The 19,868-nt window shown below is 36.5% G+C and overlaps 2 protein-coding genes across 13 annotated transcripts in view; one reads left to right on the forward strand and one right to left on the reverse strand.

The window, feature by feature from the left end:
* Window positions 1-6,455, reverse strand: part of LOC145966561 (melatonin receptor type 1B-A) — a 155,459-nt gene extending 149,004 nt beyond the window's left edge. For 2 of the 6 annotated variants that reach the window (XM_083090727.1, XM_083090721.1), the window contains exons 1-3: window positions 5,701-6,455; window positions 4,844-4,933; window positions 346-2,578 (exon numbers count right to left, since the gene is read on the reverse strand). The gene's annotated coding sequence lies outside the window, so the exon portion shown is untranslated. The remainder of the gene's footprint in view (window positions 1-345; window positions 2,579-4,843; window positions 4,934-5,700) is intronic. The other 4 variants (XM_083090726.1, XM_083090722.1, XM_083090723.1 and 1 more) reach the window with 4 other exon arrangements.
* LOC145966559 (uncharacterized) overlaps window positions 1-17,220 on the forward strand; it is a 128,298-nt gene extending 111,078 nt beyond the window's left edge. For 4 of the 7 annotated variants that reach the window (XM_083090707.1, XM_083090708.1, XM_083090704.1 and 1 more), the window contains 7 exons: window positions 8,415-8,586; window positions 9,969-10,086; window positions 10,403-10,547; window positions 10,632-10,719; window positions 11,126-11,495; window positions 11,926-16,547; window positions 17,086-17,220. In XM_083090707.1, the coding sequence (XP_082946833.1) occupies window positions 8,429-8,586; window positions 9,969-10,086; window positions 10,403-10,547; window positions 10,632-10,719; window positions 11,126-11,495; window positions 11,926-15,975 (4,929 nt within the window). In that variant the 5' untranslated portion in view covers window positions 8,415-8,428 and the 3' untranslated portion in view covers window positions 15,976-16,547; window positions 17,086-17,220. Of the gene's footprint in view, window positions 1-2,062; window positions 4,186-5,456; window positions 6,949-8,414; window positions 8,587-9,968; window positions 10,087-10,402; window positions 10,548-10,631; window positions 10,720-11,125; window positions 11,496-11,925; window positions 16,548-17,085 lie in introns of those variants that run through there. The other 3 variants (XM_083090703.1, XM_083090706.1, XM_083090702.1) reach the window with 3 other exon arrangements.
* The last annotated feature ends 2,648 nt before the right edge of the window (window positions 17,221-19,868 follow it).

The raw sequence follows: 19,868 nt of genomic DNA on the forward strand, positions 1-19,868 counted from the left end.
ACGCCGGACAATAACACCACCAACGTGCATACATCGATCATCTCACATATATATAGCAAATATACACCAACAGTTGCGTGCAAGCAAATGTGACAAATACGTAAGAACGATTATATATGCAGACATCGACATGATTTCTCGCGAGCGAGCGCGCCGAGATTCGACGTATCGGGATAACGTATCGGCCTGTGACGTATCATCCCTCACGAGGGGTTGCTGTCATCCGCCGACGCGTTGATCTCCGTCATGCAACCGTAAGGCGCGCTCGCAGCGACACGCAATAGCGGGGCTCTGCGCGTTTATACGCATCACGCAATCCAAAAGGAATCAAATGATTCGGTTTACCGTCGTTGTTCGGAACAACTCTCGCGGTCGTACATAGCATCACGTTCGAGCATCTTCTCTGTCGGATACGTTCCCCTCCCAGCCACCCTCTACCTCTCCCGTTCGTCCCTTCTCTTTCTCTCTCTCTCTCTCTCGCTCTCTCACCCACACGCGCGCACACTCTCTTCCTCTTTCCCGCGCTCTCGCTCTAACGCCCTCCCTGTCCGTGTAACAAGCGTCCCGATTCCTCTCTCCCGCTTCTCTTCGTCCGCCTCCCGTTCCCTCTCTATACATGAGAATGCACGCCCGAGGCAAAGTTTAAGGACCGACACGCGAGTATATTTTCTTACACGAATGTCTACCTCGAAGGTCCTCCTGCGGGCACTGCGACAGACTACGGCGTCTACACGTCCTCTTCTGCGCGTCTCTCTCTTTCTCTTCTCGCTCCTTCTGACTTACTTCTGTTCTCTATCCCTCGCGTTCTCATTCGCCGTTCCACTTGCTTCTGCTGCGCGGTCGTCGTCTCCCGAGAGAGATCGGAGCGGACGAGAAAACTCGCGGGATGTCGAAATCGAAATCTGTCTCGAGGAGCACCGTGGATCCGCGTAGCACGAGCTATGATCACATAATCAGATGAGTCAACGATAACGAGGAAAAAACGGTGGTAATACAACGAGTAGCGTAGCGCCGTTGCGCGAACAACGAGCTTGATGGTGAGAACGAGAGAGAGAGAGAGAGAGAGAAAGAGAGCGGCAAGGGATACAACAGAGGGCGAGAGCGTGCACATACGGAAGGAGAGACAGAGAGGACGAATTAGAGGAGAAAGAGAGAAATTGCAGGAGAGACAGATGGACAGATGGAGTAAAAGCAGAGGGACGAGGGGTAGTGTACTCGCACTCGTCTGTCTCTCTCTTCCCGCGCCGACTGCGAGTCGCGGGGGCACAGAATCGCTCGAGGTAGTCGCGTGCCTCTCGGATAGCGCCAGCACCACCGTGATACATCGATAGCGGTGAAAATGATGACAATGACAACGACGAAGACGATGATCGCAGGCGGCGACGAGAACGACCAAGACAGACGGCGCTCGATCGAAAAGAACCACAACGATGACAACGACAACGACAACGACAACGATGACGATGACGACAACGAGGGCGAGGACAAAGGGGAAAACGTGAAATCGTCGCCAAATCCACACTGACGGGAATGACGATGATGACGACGACGACGTCAAAGATGATGACAACGTACGACGACGACAGTGCTGTTCTAGGCGTCGCGGCGCTCACACACCGGCTCACTGAGCTCGAGGTGGGCGACACCGGCGGAACGGAGGATCACGGCTACGACCGACGAGGACCGAGAGAACGAGCCGAGCTTTTTGATGAAAAGCGCAGGCGCGACGACAGACGTCGTAGCAGGATATCGCTCTCTCTCTCTCTCTCTCCTCAACACACACACACACACACTCTCTCTCTCTATATATCCATCTACCTATCTATGTATCTATCCATCTATCTATCTATCCATCCATCCATCTATCTACCTATCTATCCATCCATCTACTTATCTATCTACTTTTATATACGCAAATGCGACATATATCTCTCGTTTTAATTCTAATTCACGGACTTGGGCTTTATATATTTGGAATCGTACGTTTCTTGGGGAGGGAGGAAGGGAATTGTTAGATCTAGTAGTAATCTATAAATATTCCTGTTTCTCTTTCTGTTTCCAGCGAACCAACCTTTCCCTTTGCGCGCCATTCGTAAGATATGCGTCGCGTTTCCTAGGAACCTTGAAAGGTTGATGAAATTTGGCGTGGGAGTCGATGGCCGCTGTTGTTGACCATCGTTGTCGTCGTCGATGTCGCCGTGATTGTCGACGTCGTTGATGTTTGATGACACACGAGGTGCTCGGGGGCAGCGCCACGAACGTGCTTGTCGAGCGGAGCGCGTGTGGTCGAGAGAGTTGTACTTCGCTTTGTGGTGCTATATTTCACGACATGGTTTGCCAGTAACAAGCTCGAAGAGGAGGAGGAGGAGAGAGAGAGAGAGAAAGGGCAAAGGTCGAGGAGGAAGAGGGAAACGGTCCTTTGACCGCTGTCGTAGATCTCTGGTCTCTTCCCGGCGGCGAGATACTTCCGGCCCTTTTCCACGAGGCTTCCGGCGGCCCTTCTTCGACTCTGGCGGCCCAAGTACTGATTTCGTAACGTGCGCGCGAGCAGGAAACCGACAGAAGCGCTGTTATGTTGCTGGAACATAATCGACGAGGAAATTACGTGTACTGTGCACGTCACATGCGACGCCGGTATACTCTCGTCGTGGCTAATTTACAGTGCACCCGGAAACTACGACTAAATTTGCTCCTAGTAATTGTCTTTAGAAAGATCGCCGGAGTACTTTATTTCGTGCAAGTAGGTTAAAATTTTATCGTAAGAAGTAAATTTTTTGAAATGGAACGAAGGCTTGTGTGAAAGCTCTGGGCTAAATTATATCGATCGATTATTCTAATTACGCTATTATGCAAATGGTCTAGATATTATCATTAAAAACTGTGTAAAAAGGGATAAACGTTTGATGAGAAATTATTTGCTATTTGACATTTATATTAAAAAATACGATTGTTGTACTAAATTCCCATTAAGCTATTAAAACTCGCGTGATGATGATATTTCGCGCTAAATGTATACCGGAAATAATTGTAATCGAGGCGTTTCCGCGTCTCGCAATTATAAAACAACATTAACAGCACACGTTTTTAATATTTGCTTTGAAATTCTAAAAAGTATTTTCACCTTGTGATTATCTAGAATGCACAGGATTAGACGTGAACTTTCCATAAAATGTGTATATACACGCATATTTACATATCCTTTCGAGAAATTAAAGTTACTAATGGCTTCTAATTATCGTGCAAAGTAGGAACGTTACACGTGAACCCTATTGACATAACACAGCAGTTACATCTTGCAATTATATCGTTCCGTCGACCGACTTTTCTGAATCGCTCCGCATCCGAGATGAAAAGCTCGGCGTTCCGCTTAATATGAACGACAACCTAAAGCGGATAGTCTGAGACGCTTATGGCTCTCGAGCGATATTTTCGACGTACACGCCCGGAACGAGGAACGTTAGTCCCCTGTCCCTCATTGCCCGCCAAGTAAACAAGCTCTTTATACAAGCGGTATGTACGAGAGATGCGGCATTGCGATTATCCTGTCCATCTTGCAGCGAGGTAGAGGGAGTGAAAAAAGGGAAAGCGGCCGCCCTCACAGTCGCCCTGCTATATAAAAGTTCCAATATTGACGTGTTTGGATATAAAAATGCGTGGCATTCAATGTACGAATGCAAAGATTCCACGTGTGTATTATATCAGCAGATTCGTGTGTATCTCTCTCTCTCTCTCTCTCTTTGATTTTTCAATATTTCACATTCCGTGCATAAGCGTACTCATTTCACGACCTTTGACATTTGGATATATTCGAGAAATTCGTTTGATAGTTATAAAGTATGGAAAACGTATTTAAAATCTAGATACGAGATGAGAATCAGATATTTTCCTTACCTCTGAAAAATATATTAAGAAATGAATCAAGAGACGTATATACAATAAAGTACGTACTTGAGCTTTTGGAAATGAGGCTTCCGCCCATTGACTTTATCAAGAGATAGTCCCGCGTGTGCTTACCGTATATTCAGTATCAAATATACCTTCGTGACCCCCATTTTCAGATTTACGTTGAATGCGATCTCAATAAATAAATGAGCAAAAGTCAAAACACACACGTGCAACATCAAGTATTTATAAGGGTACCTCATTTTTCAATCTTTTCAAAAAAATGAGAAATCTCTCAAAAAGGTAATTATTTTTTAAACAATATTTTATAAAAATAATAATAATAATAATAAAAATAGTTTAATATTATAAGTTAGTTTCGTATAAAACCTTTTTGCTAAGATATGCAGAATATATAAGTAAATGCAGAATATATAAGTAATAAAATCAGATTTTAGAAATATTTATTGAGAAGTAAATTCCTTTAAAAAAGAGGAAAATGTTTTAAAGGAAATTTTGCCAATTACATTTGCGTTAATCGTGTTGATGTGAGTCAGCTAAAAATTTCAAATTTCAATCGAAATTTAATCGCATATTTAAGTCGTTGCAGGCCTATCTGTAGAATTATATCTACAATTATATTGACAATTTATAAAGTATCGAGAGTTTTGCGCTCGCAGAGTTATTTAGCCCGAAATTAAAACGAATATACATACTTAAATATCGATCGACGCCGACGAAGAGCTGCGCGCAAGTGCAAGCCGCTGTCGCGATTCGCGCGATTCCTTTTTCCCTCGCAAGTCACGCGTCTTTTAACATTCGAATACTCGAGTCAACGGGGATGATGACAATGATACCGACAACAAACGGCACGAGTTGCAGGTATTCGACGCAAATACTTCCTTCTCGAGATACTCGTGAAGCCGGGCAAGTGTTGGCGGGAAAAGTAACGTGCACTTACCTTATGCCCGAAATGTGCGACGTGAATATTCTATGCGTGCATCGTGTCCTCTCAAATGCGACGTCGTATATACGCGCAGTCCCGTTCCATCTGTCAAAACACAGATGTTTTACTCGATACTCTCGCGCGAGATATTCGACTACGCGAGACGCTCGAAACAGCTAAAGATCGTCTTGAACGTGAAACTTGCACCTCGCTCTCGTTTTCGCTTCGCTCCATTTTTGCCAACGCAATTTAAACTTAATCGCTGATTAATTTGCAGAATGACCAACGGCAGAATTTGAAAATTTCTACCATAGACGATAATTGGGATTTTTTTTACGTTGGTAATCCTGCAAATTAATCAACCGGTATTAGTTGCGGCGGTAAAAAAACTTTTCTCCGCAACTTTACCATCTATTTTACATATATATTAAGTTTGATACATAATAAGTTTGATTATATAAAAACTTTGATAGACTGCGATATAAAAATGTGGTCGAATCGATTCAACTTTCGTTTATTACATAAAAAATTTAATGTGACACGAGTATAATATTACATATAAAACTTGTATAGATCGCAATATAAATGTGTTCAAATTGTTTCAACTTTCGTTTATTACACAATTTTGACGCACGGGTATAATAACACGGTTCTTTTTTTTTTTTTACATTACGAGATCGTTTCACCGCGCTCGATTTTAACGAAAGCGTACCTGATTTCTTTCTTTTCTTTTTCGTACGAAAAACGTCTCTTGGTCGGGAGGCAGTGTCACCATCCCTTCGCATCCTCCGCTTTTCCCAAATCGCGGATTATCGTCGCGCGATCGACAGGTGTAACGGCAACGGGGAAGCGGTGGGGAAAAGCGCACTTACCTTGCGCGTCCCGATTATGCGAGAGCGCGCGATTTCAAAACACGGTCCGTTGACTCCACTCGAGTCGATGGTCGCTCCGCTGCTCGTCCGAATCCTCACGAGTCTCGCGGCTATGTTAATATTCCCCGAGTGCGTATCGATACCTATTCAGCGGAGACTATCCAGGTATTCGTTGGAAAATTGCGAGAGAGCGGCTATTGGGTTGGTTCGAGTAGCATCGCCGTAGCTAGTAGATGGTAGTCTAGCGCGCGCCCGCGCGCGTGCCCCGTGCGCCGCAATTACTTAATTGCTCGTATCTGATTGGGCCCGTCGCGAGGTAGGGATAACGGTGTCCTCGCTCCGTGATTTGCGCATCGCGCGTGCATCGCGCTTCCATTGGCCGGGTTACCTGGGCGGCCGACGAATCAGCCATTCATTTCCGAAACTCCGCGCCAACGGCGCTAGTAACCCCCCGTGAGAGGAACAAGGACAGACTGACGAGAAACGAGGTATGAGACGCGCGCTCGCGCGCGCGCGCGCGCGCCCGCCAGTCGGAGAGAGAAGGAGAGAGGACGACGAGTATCGAAGTTTCGATGTTTCGAATGCGCCTCCGACATCGATAGCCGCTGCCGCGCTGCGGCAACATCGTGCACGTCCTCGCGACAGTACGGTGTCCGATGCCCTCGCGTGTCTTAGGCATTTCGGTGAACGGGACGAGCGAAGGGAAAACGAGTGGCGAAACGCAAAAGCCGGGAGAAAGTGAAGCTAGAGCCGTAATGGAGTAAAAGTGACAAATGCCGGATGATAAATAAAAAAGAAATAAAATAAGAATCAAATAAAAGCATAGAGATAAAAAAAAAAGAAGAGAGTCGAAGCGCCGGTCGGAGGTGACCGGTAGCGATAGTGGGGTAGCGGCGGCGGTGGTGGCGGTGGTGGTGGTGGTGGTGGTGGTAGTAGTGGCGGTGACGGTGGGGCGCGGAGCACGCTCTCTCGCGGTAGCTGCGCCAAACGTCAGTGTCAATATGGCCGTTGACGTGAGCGCAGTATGCGTAAAGACGTGGACGCGATAGTAGTCTCGGTTCGATTCCCCCTAACATGAGGTATACCACGACCAGGAGGGACGCTTTTACGTAATACACCACCCTCCCTCCTCCTTTCCCGCCTCCCCCCGGATATAACGGACGTACCCGGCATCGTACAAAATGAACTGCGCCGCGTCGGAGGTAGCGGCAGCCGCGAACGGTGGTGAGCACGTCGGCGCGATACAAGGTACGTGGTGCATCATTCCCTCGAACGGCAACGTGTAATCTCGTCTCGCGCGCCTTCTCGACTAGACGAGACGGGCCATCCTCGGGACGATCGGTGAGAGAGCCTCGTTCGTCGTGTGTTTACGAGCACGTCGGCCACGCGAAATTCTGCGTCCGGGCGCAGGCCGTCGCGATCGATTCGCCGTTTATCTGTCATTCAACTATCGGTCGCGTCTTGTCGCGACCTCGACGAACTCGGCTCGCGTCCCGAGAGCAACGCGTTAGCCGCGTGGCCTTTCTTCCCCTCCCCCTCCCTCCTCTCTCCCCCCTCTCCCTCCCTCTTTGGCCGCTCACGAGCTCGTGATTAAACTCCTTGGTTCGTGTATGTGTGCGACATACAAAGTCGATGAACGGTGCGAGTTCCCGGCGACGACGACGACGACGACGACGTGGACGACGTGACTCGAAATAAAAGTGTGCTTCGCGTAGGGCGCGAGAGAACGATCCGGTACATTTTCGTTCCTCGAGCGAACTTTCGAGACTCGTGCTTCCAATCACGACACGCACGTTTCGTTGGCAAACGCGGATGCGCGTCGTTATTTCTTAGATCTTTCCTCGATCCTGATGTAATAATTACGACAAGGACGTCGCGAACGTACATGGGAGGGTATTCGACCAATTTGCTCGACGCTTCGTCGTTTCAAGACAATCGATATACTCCGGTAACTCGCGTTAAAAGTGCTCGGAATGCTAAGGAATTAACGTAGCTTTGACTAAAAATTTTCAAAGGCAACGTGCGCGAGTTTAAGAAACGCTTTATAAGTCCGGTTTGCGGTGCATTCCGAGCCTTTAGGATACATTTGCCTCTGTTGTCGCCCTCCCTCTGAAACTACATTGTGAAACGGCTCGGAAAATGTGGCATTCAGCTGTGCGAACGTTACAGAAATATACAACCGGCTTTTGGGCAATTTATAGTCTGCATGGGTCTCGGCACCTGCCGCGGCAGATGTTAAGAATGGTCAGGGTTGTAAGAAAATGACGAGTAGTTTTTAATACGTGCGCGAGTTATCGTATGAGAATCTAACACAGTTGTAACGGTGAGAGCGTTTTCTCCTCCTTACGAACCGGTGCGGCAAAAAAAAAAGACTCGCATATTACACGTTATTGGATACTTTTAAGCGAGACTCTATGGTATTATTTCCGTCAATCGGTGATAATTGTCTCGAAATCGGATGAATTTTTTAATTGACGAAACTATTTTTCTCGAATAAAATTCCGTCAAGGAATTTACCGTATCGAGATAAAACGTGAAAATTCGCAACAACTTGTACTAATTGATATTCAATATCTCTGTATGTGTATACGCATATAGATATACAAATGTACATTGTGTACTTTCTAGTGAAAATTAGTCATTGTTGTTTGTTTTTTGTATCTTACGCGGCTAGAGATATATTAAAAAATTCGCGCATCTTGATTGATGTTTAGATATCAAAAACGCAATGTTTAACAATGGAGGGTCTAAAGTAAACAGTGACGACGCCAAATCAACAGTTGTAGAATTATTTCCATGGATCTCAGAGTTTTGGAAAATGTGTAAATGTATATACGCGGACAAAAATATGGCTTCTTTGGCAGAGCTTATGCAGTACTATATCAGGTAATTTACATTCGGTATTTCCTGTAATACTATGTATATGCGATTCACCAGTATTATTGCTTTGAGCACTGGTGTCAGAATACTATTGCATGACATGTGTGTTAATACACAGTGTGTTAATATTCGTTTATCGATATCCTCGCTTACATATAAGTAATTAATGTGTAAAAACTTTATATAAAATTTGAATTATTAAGTGAAATACTTGCGGAAACTTCTAAACCTATTCGTTCAAAATTTTTTAATTTACTCGATCTTTTTGTTTGTTTACACGAATATTAAAGTAAAAGTATCGCGTCTCTCAAATATCAAACATATTTCTGTCAATCATATTTTCCAATAAATATTCTCTAATAAAATTTGGAGAAATAAAGGAAAAATTATATTAATAAATAATTATGACAGTTACAATAATAATTGCAATAATTGAAATAATTACGAATTAAATTTATTGAAATCAATGTAAAAAATGATAATTATATGCAAGCGTATAAATGTATTATTTAATAATTTATTACAAAAATATATAGAGATCTTAATGACCTTAAATGTTTAATGTATTTTAAGATATATAAAAATATATAAAATAATGAATCTATTTATACGTGTAATTTAAAATTTATATGACATATTATAATATATAAATATAATTACAATATATATACGAACATAAGAAACATTTTTAATCTATAATTTCTATCTTTAATTATATTGTTATTTTCTTTTTTTTAACTCTCTTAAAAAGCTTTAGTTATTGTGCATTGCACACATCATTGCCTCTACACTGTATTATTAAGCTGATCTCGAGGGTCTGCTATTGCATTGACCCTGTCAATTACTTAATCAAATTGTAACAGTCTGAAGGTCAAAAAGATATTGTCTTATATGTTACAAGGCAATGTTATATAAAACTATGTAAAAAAATATTTAATCGTATCTACTGATTAAATTAAATATAATTTACACAAATGTACAAGAATAGATTATCAATATTATATCTCATCTCCCTCTCCCCCATTAATATGTATCCCTTTTTATAAAAACTAATATTTTAATATATTAGTAACGTTATATTTCAATAAATTAAATTCAATTTTATAAAAATGTGATCAATTTTGAATACTAATATCACTTGATATTTATATATTTAGTTGATATTTATTCGTATAATTTTTAACACTCTTATTTAGAAAATTATTAATTATATAGATTTTAACATATATACATACACATATTTATATATTTACATCTCTATATTTATTTTGTGTATGTTTGTGTGAATTTGTTTATTCTCTACTAACAAAAAGATATATTTAATATGTATTATTAGCGTTTAAGCGTTTTATTGTAATTCAAATATATTTTTTATTCTTTCATTACAGAAATGTAAGTATCAGTGTGAATGAATGTTACACGAAGCCTTTAAAAGCAGCAAAGTTGAAGGATTCTATTAGTGAAACTTTATTTTTCTTCTTATGTATCTATCGCGAGCTTTCTGAGGTAAGTTCAACAAGTTATTTTATTATATTACATTTATATAAATATTATTTTCTTGTTCAGTTTTTTATAGTAATATTCAAACAAACAAAACTAATTTTTTACCAAAATCATAATAGAGAATTTATTTGTTTAAATAATATGTCTGTCTTATTTGCATTTATATGTGTGGATATGGAATTAAAAACTTCAATTTTATTATATTGTTTGTATAATTTTTATTTTATTGTATATATACACGCGCGCATACACATACACACACACACAGTTTTTCCTAATAATATTATTCACTTAAACGAACAAAACTAATTTTTTCCAGGACCGTAATAGAACTATTTACTTAAATAACATGTCCGATTTATTGGCATTGTACATAGATATGGAATTAAAAGCTTCGAGGAAAAGTAAAGAAGATCATAGTAAAATTTGTACAAGACTTATTTCTTGTCTTTATGTATATCTAGGTATGTATTTCAAACATTACTTATATATGTATAATCCGTCGATAATAATACTGATAATACAATTTCTTTATACTTTTTATTCAGAACATTCTATCGAGCATTTGTTAGATACTTTGGTAAAAATACAGTTTATGTGTCGGGCTTATCATCGTATTTTAGATCCGATAATGAAGTAAGTATATACAATGTATGTAAATACACAAAATTTAAATTTGAGGTCATCTTGCTTGTATCATTTTTTAACTTACTATTTTAAATTTGATACAATATATACATATATATATATAAATATATATAAATATATATATTTATCTATATATATATATATATATATATATATATATATATATATATATATATATATATTACATCGAAATTATAATATCCAAAATATATTTTATATTATACGATGATTTTTTTTACAATTGATACACATTGTTCATTAATAGCTTTTTATTTTTCATATTATTTAAGTGAATAATATAAATACGAAATGAATCTAGAAAATCTGCACGATAAAGATGTGTACATGTATAAAATTTCTTGTATGGTTATGTTTTGTTTTTATTTGGTTTCAGAATTGTAACTAATAAAATTCCAACGTGTCCCAACAATTCAGATATTATGTGCGCTCGTTATTTCCTTATTTATTATCTCTGGAGAAAGATAAATAGCGATATGGCCGTGAAAAGTCAAATTACTACAACCGCAATTGCCTCTTTGGGAACATCATCAACTTTCCCACCGTGCATGTTAGATGTATTACCAAAAGTGCCAAAGGATCAACCAAATTCAACAAAATATCTGATGCAGCAGAAATTTGACATAAGAAAATGCTGTGAATGTTTTATACAATTCTGTATAAAAAACAGAGATAGTATATGGCAGAAAAAAAATGAAAATGCAACTACTATTCCAAATTCATTCAAAAGGACTGCTTCACAACTGGTATATATATTTTACTATCATTTTTATATTCTTATAAGTATCATGTGTTTTAATATTATTGTAAATTTCCAAGTATTATGGAATTTCACTTATATAAAAAAAATTAAAAGCGAGAGAGAGAAAGAGAAAGAGAGAGAAATCATGTTTATGTAATTGTCAAGAAATCTCTATTTTGTTCATAATAGATTTATAGCAGTATGAGCGGGAAACTACCTGCTCCTTGCCATTTTAGATAATAGATTTATACATAATATATGTAATCGTTAATAATATATAAAACATGACAAATAACTTTTAAAAGAAATATAAAATGTAAACAAATATTTACATTAAATATATTTTATTTTCATTGATATGAGATTTGCAAAGATAATAGTAGGTTAAGATTATTTTGATATAGGAGAATAATGAAGCTTCTATGTATTCTTAGCTGGAAGTTACATCACGCGAAAATGAAAATATGGATTGTATCAAAAACAAGTCCAATTTTACTTCCTTAAATAAGAGTGTGCAAAACGATTCAGTTTCCTTAGATAATTTAAAATCCTCAAATTTAACAGAACAAACAAACGTTAAACCTTTAGGCACGATTTCTACAAATATTTCAGTAGCACGGACTATTGTTAAGCAAATAAAACCAAAAGTGCTTCCACGAAAGAAGATTAAAAAATCCAATAAAATTGTAATAATTGATCTTACAACTGATATTGCTTTTGAACGGTGTATAAAGAGGAAATCGAGAAAAGTTGCATGGCTTGAAGAAGCCAAGAGAAAACTCGACACAAAAGCGATAAGAGCATCACAGAAGATTAAGAAACAGCAGATGGCAGAGAAAATAATCTCCTTGAAGAAAATGGTTCTTGTTGATCAGCATTTGGAAGATTTCCTTCAATCCATACCTGCCACAGAAAATACATGTTTAGAGAATAATTTGAGTGAATCTGCAATATGGGACATAAAGCTAGATAATGATAAAATAAAATCCATGCAACAGCTGGAAACAGAATGTAGGAGTACATCAGGTTATACAACATTTACAAAACAATCAGTAGATGTGAACAGCAGTGACAAAAGTAAAATTGTTGGAGTATCTCAAACAGTCTCATCTTCTGTAATCGTTGATAAACCACAGTCTAATAAATTTAAAGCTTCTACAAAATTGTTATTGAATGTTTCAAATGACACTAATAGCAAATGCCATGATGTTGATACTATTTTGGAGGCAAGGAATGGTGAAAAAATGAACAATAGACATAATGCACAGACGACTGTGATTAAACGACTGCTAGAAAAAGATACTTCGCCTGAAAGTGAAAAATGTAAAAAGGTTGAAAGTTTAAGGAAAATCTGTGATTTAGGAACAGAGCACTCCAAAACTGTAAATATTCTCCCTGCGATATGTACTCAAAATTCCAAAGATGAAGATGTGGGTTCTAATAATAATGCTAATTATCTTAGTACAACTAAAGATAAATCTTTGTATGTAATTTCATCTTCGCTACATATGCATTACACAAATAACGAAAAGGATGAAACGATTGATAAAACAATAGATGATTTCACTAACAATGAAAAATCTGTGCAAGAACATGATCATGAATTAATGAGTAACAAAACGCAGTGCTTGAAATCAACTGCAGTCGACAATGCATTAAATAAAGAAAAACTTGCAGTTTCCACAATGGCGGTTGAAACTTTTGCTACAACAATTATAAATAATCCAGAGGTATCAATAAGTAATGCGGTAGAATCTGAACGGTTACAACAACTATGCGTTACTGAAAATATAGAGAAACCAAAGGAGCCTGAGTCTCAGGATGAATATGTATCAGAAAGGCGCGATATTGCAAATAATACTATAAGTCTTAGTATAACGAATGGAGACCATTCTAATGTACAAACAGATTTAGAAGTTGGCACTTGCATCGAAGTAAGCGATAACTTAAGAAATAGCAAAATCCCTAACCATAAAATCAGAGAAACTATTTTTGAAAATAGCACAGCTGATAAGAAAAATATTTCTAATATCTTCAATACGTCACTGTGTTCAAAAAATGAACGAGTTAACGATAGAAAAGTTATCGACCTGAAAACAGATAAAGAAGATGAAGAATTCGAATCCAAAGGAAATTATAATAAAGAACATAATGTAGAAGAATTAAAAAGATCTTCTGTACTGCGCACAAAAGTTGATAAGAAAGATCTTCATAATCTTGACTATATGCATGATCATAAACTACTAAAGAGATTCTATGAAATACATACTCATACGAAAAGCATTCAGAATTCATCGGAAGATAAATGTATCATTCAAGATTCAGAATTGCAGGATAACATGGACGGACTTTCATTATTAGCCAATGTTATCGAGTCCACATGTCAACATGTATCTCATTTAAAAGCTGAGTTGCAATGCGAACAAATCAAAGTGAAGGATTACGCATCGTTGAGAAATTCTTCTTACAATCAAACTACCGACGATGAAGTCGATACCAACGATTCATCGAATACAGTTTCTCAGATTTTGGAAAATCCAACTGCTGACGTTATCAATAAAATAGTTGGAATTTGTCCAGAGGATGCATTGGATAAAGTAGCGCTTCATGTTGAAGTAACGTCAACAACTGATATAAATCCCGACGATCGCGGAAACGATCCAAGCAATAATAGCGTTCCGCGCATCGTTGAAACCACTATAAATTACGAAACGGACACGTTGCCTAACAATTTAAATATAGTAGAAAACAATGTACAGTCGATAAAGGAAAATACGAACGTAATATTAAACGGGGAAACAGTCATGCTCTTACAAAAGTCCCCGAATAGTAATTTGTACATCATCAATAAAGCAGTGGAAAACGCACGAGATCACAATAGCGACGATGAGAATTGTCCAGTTAAGGAGAAAAGTTGGATGATCCCGCCGGAAGATTGTACATCGTTTGAAGTCGTTAATACGTCGGAGCACATTTCTTTTAATTTGGATCTCCCGCAATATGGCAAGGAATTATCATGCCAAGAGAATAAGTTTTCCGTCAGCAGGAACAAGGGTATAAAAATTGAGCCCGAGGAAGAGAGTAATTTGATGAATATTACGGAAATGAAATCTTACGGTAAGAAAAATTCATTGTCGGCCGACGTGACGTTACCTGCGACATCGCAGATTTATCAGGACACGAATGTTGCGAATGTGAGCATCAGCAGCAAATCGGTCGATAAACGAAAATCCAAATCCATCCTTACTTATAGACAAAACATTAAGCAAGAGTTTAGCAATCATATTACGGCAAATTGCGGAATACAAGGATGCAACGGAATACATACGCATCCGCACGAGGTGATTGACTCGCAGCATTCATTACATATTCCAGTCACTCATCCCACAACGATATCCTCGATTTACGGGAATTGCGCTGCCGGTACAGATCTGTGTATGCCGTATCACAAGCATTGCACTTCCGTATCGTGTAGTCTACAAATTAATTCTACTACTTCGCTCCATTCTCATACAAAATCCGCCAATGCATGCGGTAGGTCGCACTGCTCATGCCTAAATTGTACGTACGATATAGTCGCGCATTGCAGACAGTGTATACACCCTGCCACAGATTCCCATGTGTCTTGCCTTGAAAGTAATTCTTATTTTTTGCCCGCGCATTCGTCAGTACAAACATCCGCCGTCCAAGAGCACGATAAGACAACAAGCGAAGCGGCAATAAGTAAATTGTATGACGATCAGATACTGCGTAAAATAGAACAGAGGGTATCGCTGCAAAATAATACGTTGGAAAAACTGGACGTGCAAAGAGAACCGGATAAGTTATTCAAGAAAGATATGGAGAACAAGTTGCCATTGAAAAAGAGACTGAAGGCTCACGCCATGATGTCCATGGTGTACGAAAAGATACCCATCAAGACGGAAAAATTAGATAACTATCCTGCAATTCCCATGATGTCCATAGCAGCCTTAGAAGCATTAAATAGCTCGCAGAAGCATCCCGCGCAAATCATCAAATCATCGTACGAATTATCCCCTACCGAAGAGGAGGCTAATTCGCATGGCAGCTATCATTTCAATTCAAATATAGTGCGAAGGGATTACTGCAAAGATATCCATATTTCTAATGCACATCGCAATCTTGTGAAAGAAAGTACAAGGAATCACGAACGCCAATTTCGACCAAACGGCGATCAGTCTAATACAGTCTGTATAGAACGTTGTCAAGACAGAACGTTTAAAACACCTATGCAGCGCAGAGACGTGACAGCAACGAATCCGATATCTCTGAAACGTATAACGACGGAGACAATGGAGCAGGATAGCACATGTAAGAAGGCGAAAAAAATGCAGTCATCTATTAGACAAACGAGAAGCTCAAAGAGAAACGTTCCTAAGGTAAATTATTGTTACACCGATGTTGATCCAGAATGGAATCCGTCCGGTGAGTCAAAACGAAAGCGTAAGAAGACTAGTCGATGATCAATACTATTTCATTACGAGAAGTCACTGCTGTAAAAAGAAAGAAAGAAAGAAAAACAATCTGTACAGAATGGATAAATGTGTTCTTTAAGCTGTGTGGCACTGTAAATTTGTAAATATATGTACAAAGCAGAAGTAAAAAATAACGCGTCCTAGGAAGATTTTTAGAGATAGACCGTTGAGCGTGTTCAAGATTAGTATCGGCAAAGAGGTAGATTAGCTGCATAGAAGATTTCTGCGTAAAGTATTTTTGATGTTTAGTTAGATATCGCTAGAAGCAAGTTGTAGAGAATTTTATTCCATTAAACATCATCTCTACCTTGCAATATTGTATATAAGATAAAGCTTTATAAGATAATATTTATAAGTTAATATTTCAATTTTAATGTTTTCCTATTGTCGCGTGGTTGCACAGCAACATCATAACTATAATTTTCTTAATCATAAATTTTTTTTAAATTTCTATAAAATATAAGATTAAAGTTTCTGTATAGTTTTCCATATAAATATGTATATATATAATCAATGCCAAACACATAGAAATATGAAAACAAAGTAATATCATTTTTAAGGTAAGGTATATTAAATTTAGATAGACAAAATAGAATGACAAATCTTTTACATCATTATTAATAATAATTTTATATAGTAATATAATTTAATGAATTATTTTGTTAGTACATAAAGCATGTTATTAAAAAAAAATATATAAATTACATCAATAAAATCCACTGAAAGCTATACATATTAGAATGAATCATCCCTTTGTTTAAGCAAAGCTAGTGCGGGAGGGAAGGGGGGATACATATTGGAGAAAAAGACACAGCGTTGGGTCTTTTTCTCAAAGTTATGCTGTTTCCATTCCTCGATGATTTATTCCAATATGTATAGAGTTCAATGATAAAATATGTATATAAATATGTCCAAATATTATATATAAATATGTTTGTATATAATTTATTAGTTATCGAATTATTATTTTAATGTTAATAATTATTATTAATGTATTTCACTTCAATCCTTACAATGGAAAAACATTAAAAATATGATTATCATATATCTTATATTACATGAATAATATTTATGATTTATAAGTGTGAATTTTTTCAGGTTCCTGAAGAAAACAAATTTAAATTCAGGAATGTACGACCAGATTGATAATTGAAAATTGTGAGTGTAAAATTTAAAATGCAACTTTAAAAACACAGGATATACCATGTGTCAGGAACATATTTGCATAGGTAATTCTATAGTAATTATGTATATAATTAGGTATATATATGCACATACTTGTACCATAAATCTGGTAACAAGATTTTAGATGTTAGATTTTATAGTTGGATGTTATTGAATTATTGTTTATAGTATTGACAATAGGTTTTCAATTTATATTTATTTCACATTTTTTAAAGGTATATGTATACAGGGTTTATATATATTTTTATAGCATATATCTCTTATTTTGTATTTCAGATTAATTACCCGCTTAGACTCTTGAGTAACTTTGGGCAAGTGTTTAATACAAGCATATAATGTCAATAAATTCGCCGAATTATACAAAATTATTTGTATTGCCGTACAATTATAAACATTGGAAATGTTTAACTTTTTTTCCACTTTGTAATCTGCCCTTTTATTACACATATGTGTGTGTGTGTGTGTATATATATACATACATATATATATATATATATATATATATATATATATATATATATGTATGTATGTATGTATATGCAGTCCTCTATTATATATATTGGAAAAAAGCTATTGTTTAACATAAATTTATACATACAGGTATCTGTCAAAAGAGAAGTAGAGTAGTTAGTCAGCCGCGATTCATACGATAACAAAAAAACTTCAGGTTTCGTAGAAAAAAGAAGAGATAGTACGCTACATATAATTATGAAAGTAATCTGTATATTTTTCTTGTACGAATGTCCATCTTTCGTTCGTGAAATACGAGCCATGCGCGGTATTCTAAAAAAATTACAATGACCTAATCGAGCTTGATAAATAAAACTGAGGCATGCAAGGAAAATGCACAATTTAGATATTGTATAGTTACCAAGATAGAAAAGCTTTACAATTAATAAGCATTGTGTAGCTTGTTCCTATGTAATTATTCAATATTTCAGTTTATATATCTGGAATCTTATTTTAAGAATTGATTAACATTAATGATATATATGTATATGTATGTATGTATGTATGTATGTGTGTGTGTGTGTGTGTGTGTGTGGGTGTGTCATTTAATTAAATTATATTAAATTTTAACTGTTGTATTAGATAAATTTCTAAAAACGATATATTTTAAATGCTGTATATTGTAAACATCTAAGCTTAAAACTGCTCATGTTCATTCACACATGAACTGTATATTAATATTCTATGTTAATAATTTCAGAATATCTATTAGTGTATTAAATTTTCTTCTTTTTTTCTTCTTTTTTTTCCTTCTTTTTTTTCCTTCTATAATACGTATTCGATTTGAGCAAATTAAATCATACTGCAAGAGTTCCTGTGTTAAACCTGAACCAGTCAGCACACATCTACTATATTCTATACTATTATTCTATACTATTATCCTAATACGAATGTTCTAACTACATTTTTAATTGTTTCGGGGTATATAGATTTGGTTCAAGTAAATGCATAACTTCAGTGCCATATCCCTATACCTGATCTCATATCTGTGATCTTTAGCTAAACAGTAGCTAACATTTTGTTGTACAAAAGGAGATGTACCTTATTAAGTAGTCTATTTGATAGATTACTTGTCACTGTCACACTTGTATTATTGTACATTTATTCATCTTCGTAAAAATGATTGTAGTTAGAGAATTTGTTAATTGTAGAATGCTCTTATACGTTTATTACAGTGCTGTTTTCTTATTTTCGATTTTAAATTGCTGTGTCCATACTTGACTGAAAAAAAGGCGCATCTATTTCATTACCGAATGTCTTTTATTGTTATTATTTATTTATTAATTTATAATATGCGATAAGTCTGATAGGCTTAAGTTTAACACAAATAAAACTAAGTAAGTTACATACTATATATCTATAAACAATTAGTTCGTCAAAATTGCCAAAAGTCTTCATACACACATATGGATTGAGAATATAAATAGATCACTAATCATAAATAAATTATTGTATGCGCATAAAGCATTTATTAAAAAAAGGAGAAAGTCTGACATTTTAATATTAATCAAGTTAGTATAGTAAAATACTTTACATCGGATGCCTCATTAATTCGTGTTCATCAAAAATTCAGTATTGTGTATGCGTAGAACATCTCTTTCGTAAGTGATAAATAAATCTGTATTTATCTATATTTGTACATTATATTGTGCATTATATAAAATGTCAACCGCAAAAATCGAGGTAAATATACTTACATATATGAAAATATTAATATATTTACCTCTATTATACTCAATTGAAACTACTAGATTCATCACTATTATACTATAAAGTAAGAATAGAAATGTTAAAAACTTTCAACAGGGTAAATGTGTTAATATGGTTTTGAGAGATGCTTGTGGCATCAAAGTTATAATATTTTACATAAGTGTGTATACTTATTAAAATTAGAATATACTATACTTCTCTATAAACAGGGTAAAAGCGAAAAATACTCGGCATGCTTATATAATGCTCATTAAGTTTATATAATTACACAGATACCTTTCTTAATTATATATTAATTTTTTTATACAGGTAAATATATAATTATTATAACCTTTTTTCCAATTTAAAAATGTACGGCTTTTATTATACTAATAGTACATCACTGTCCAAGATCTGTAAATATATTTTTAAGTATATATTAATCATGCCATATTATATATATTGCAATGTTATTTTTCCATGCAAACAAAAGATTA

This window comes from Camponotus vicinus, unplaced genomic scaffold (assembly GCF_025532165.1).
Source record: "Camponotus vicinus isolate PSW18456_S1 unplaced genomic scaffold, iyCamVici1.0 SCAF_2, whole genome shotgun sequence".
Lineage (NCBI taxonomy): Eukaryota > Metazoa > Arthropoda > Insecta > Hymenoptera > Formicidae > Camponotus > Camponotus vicinus.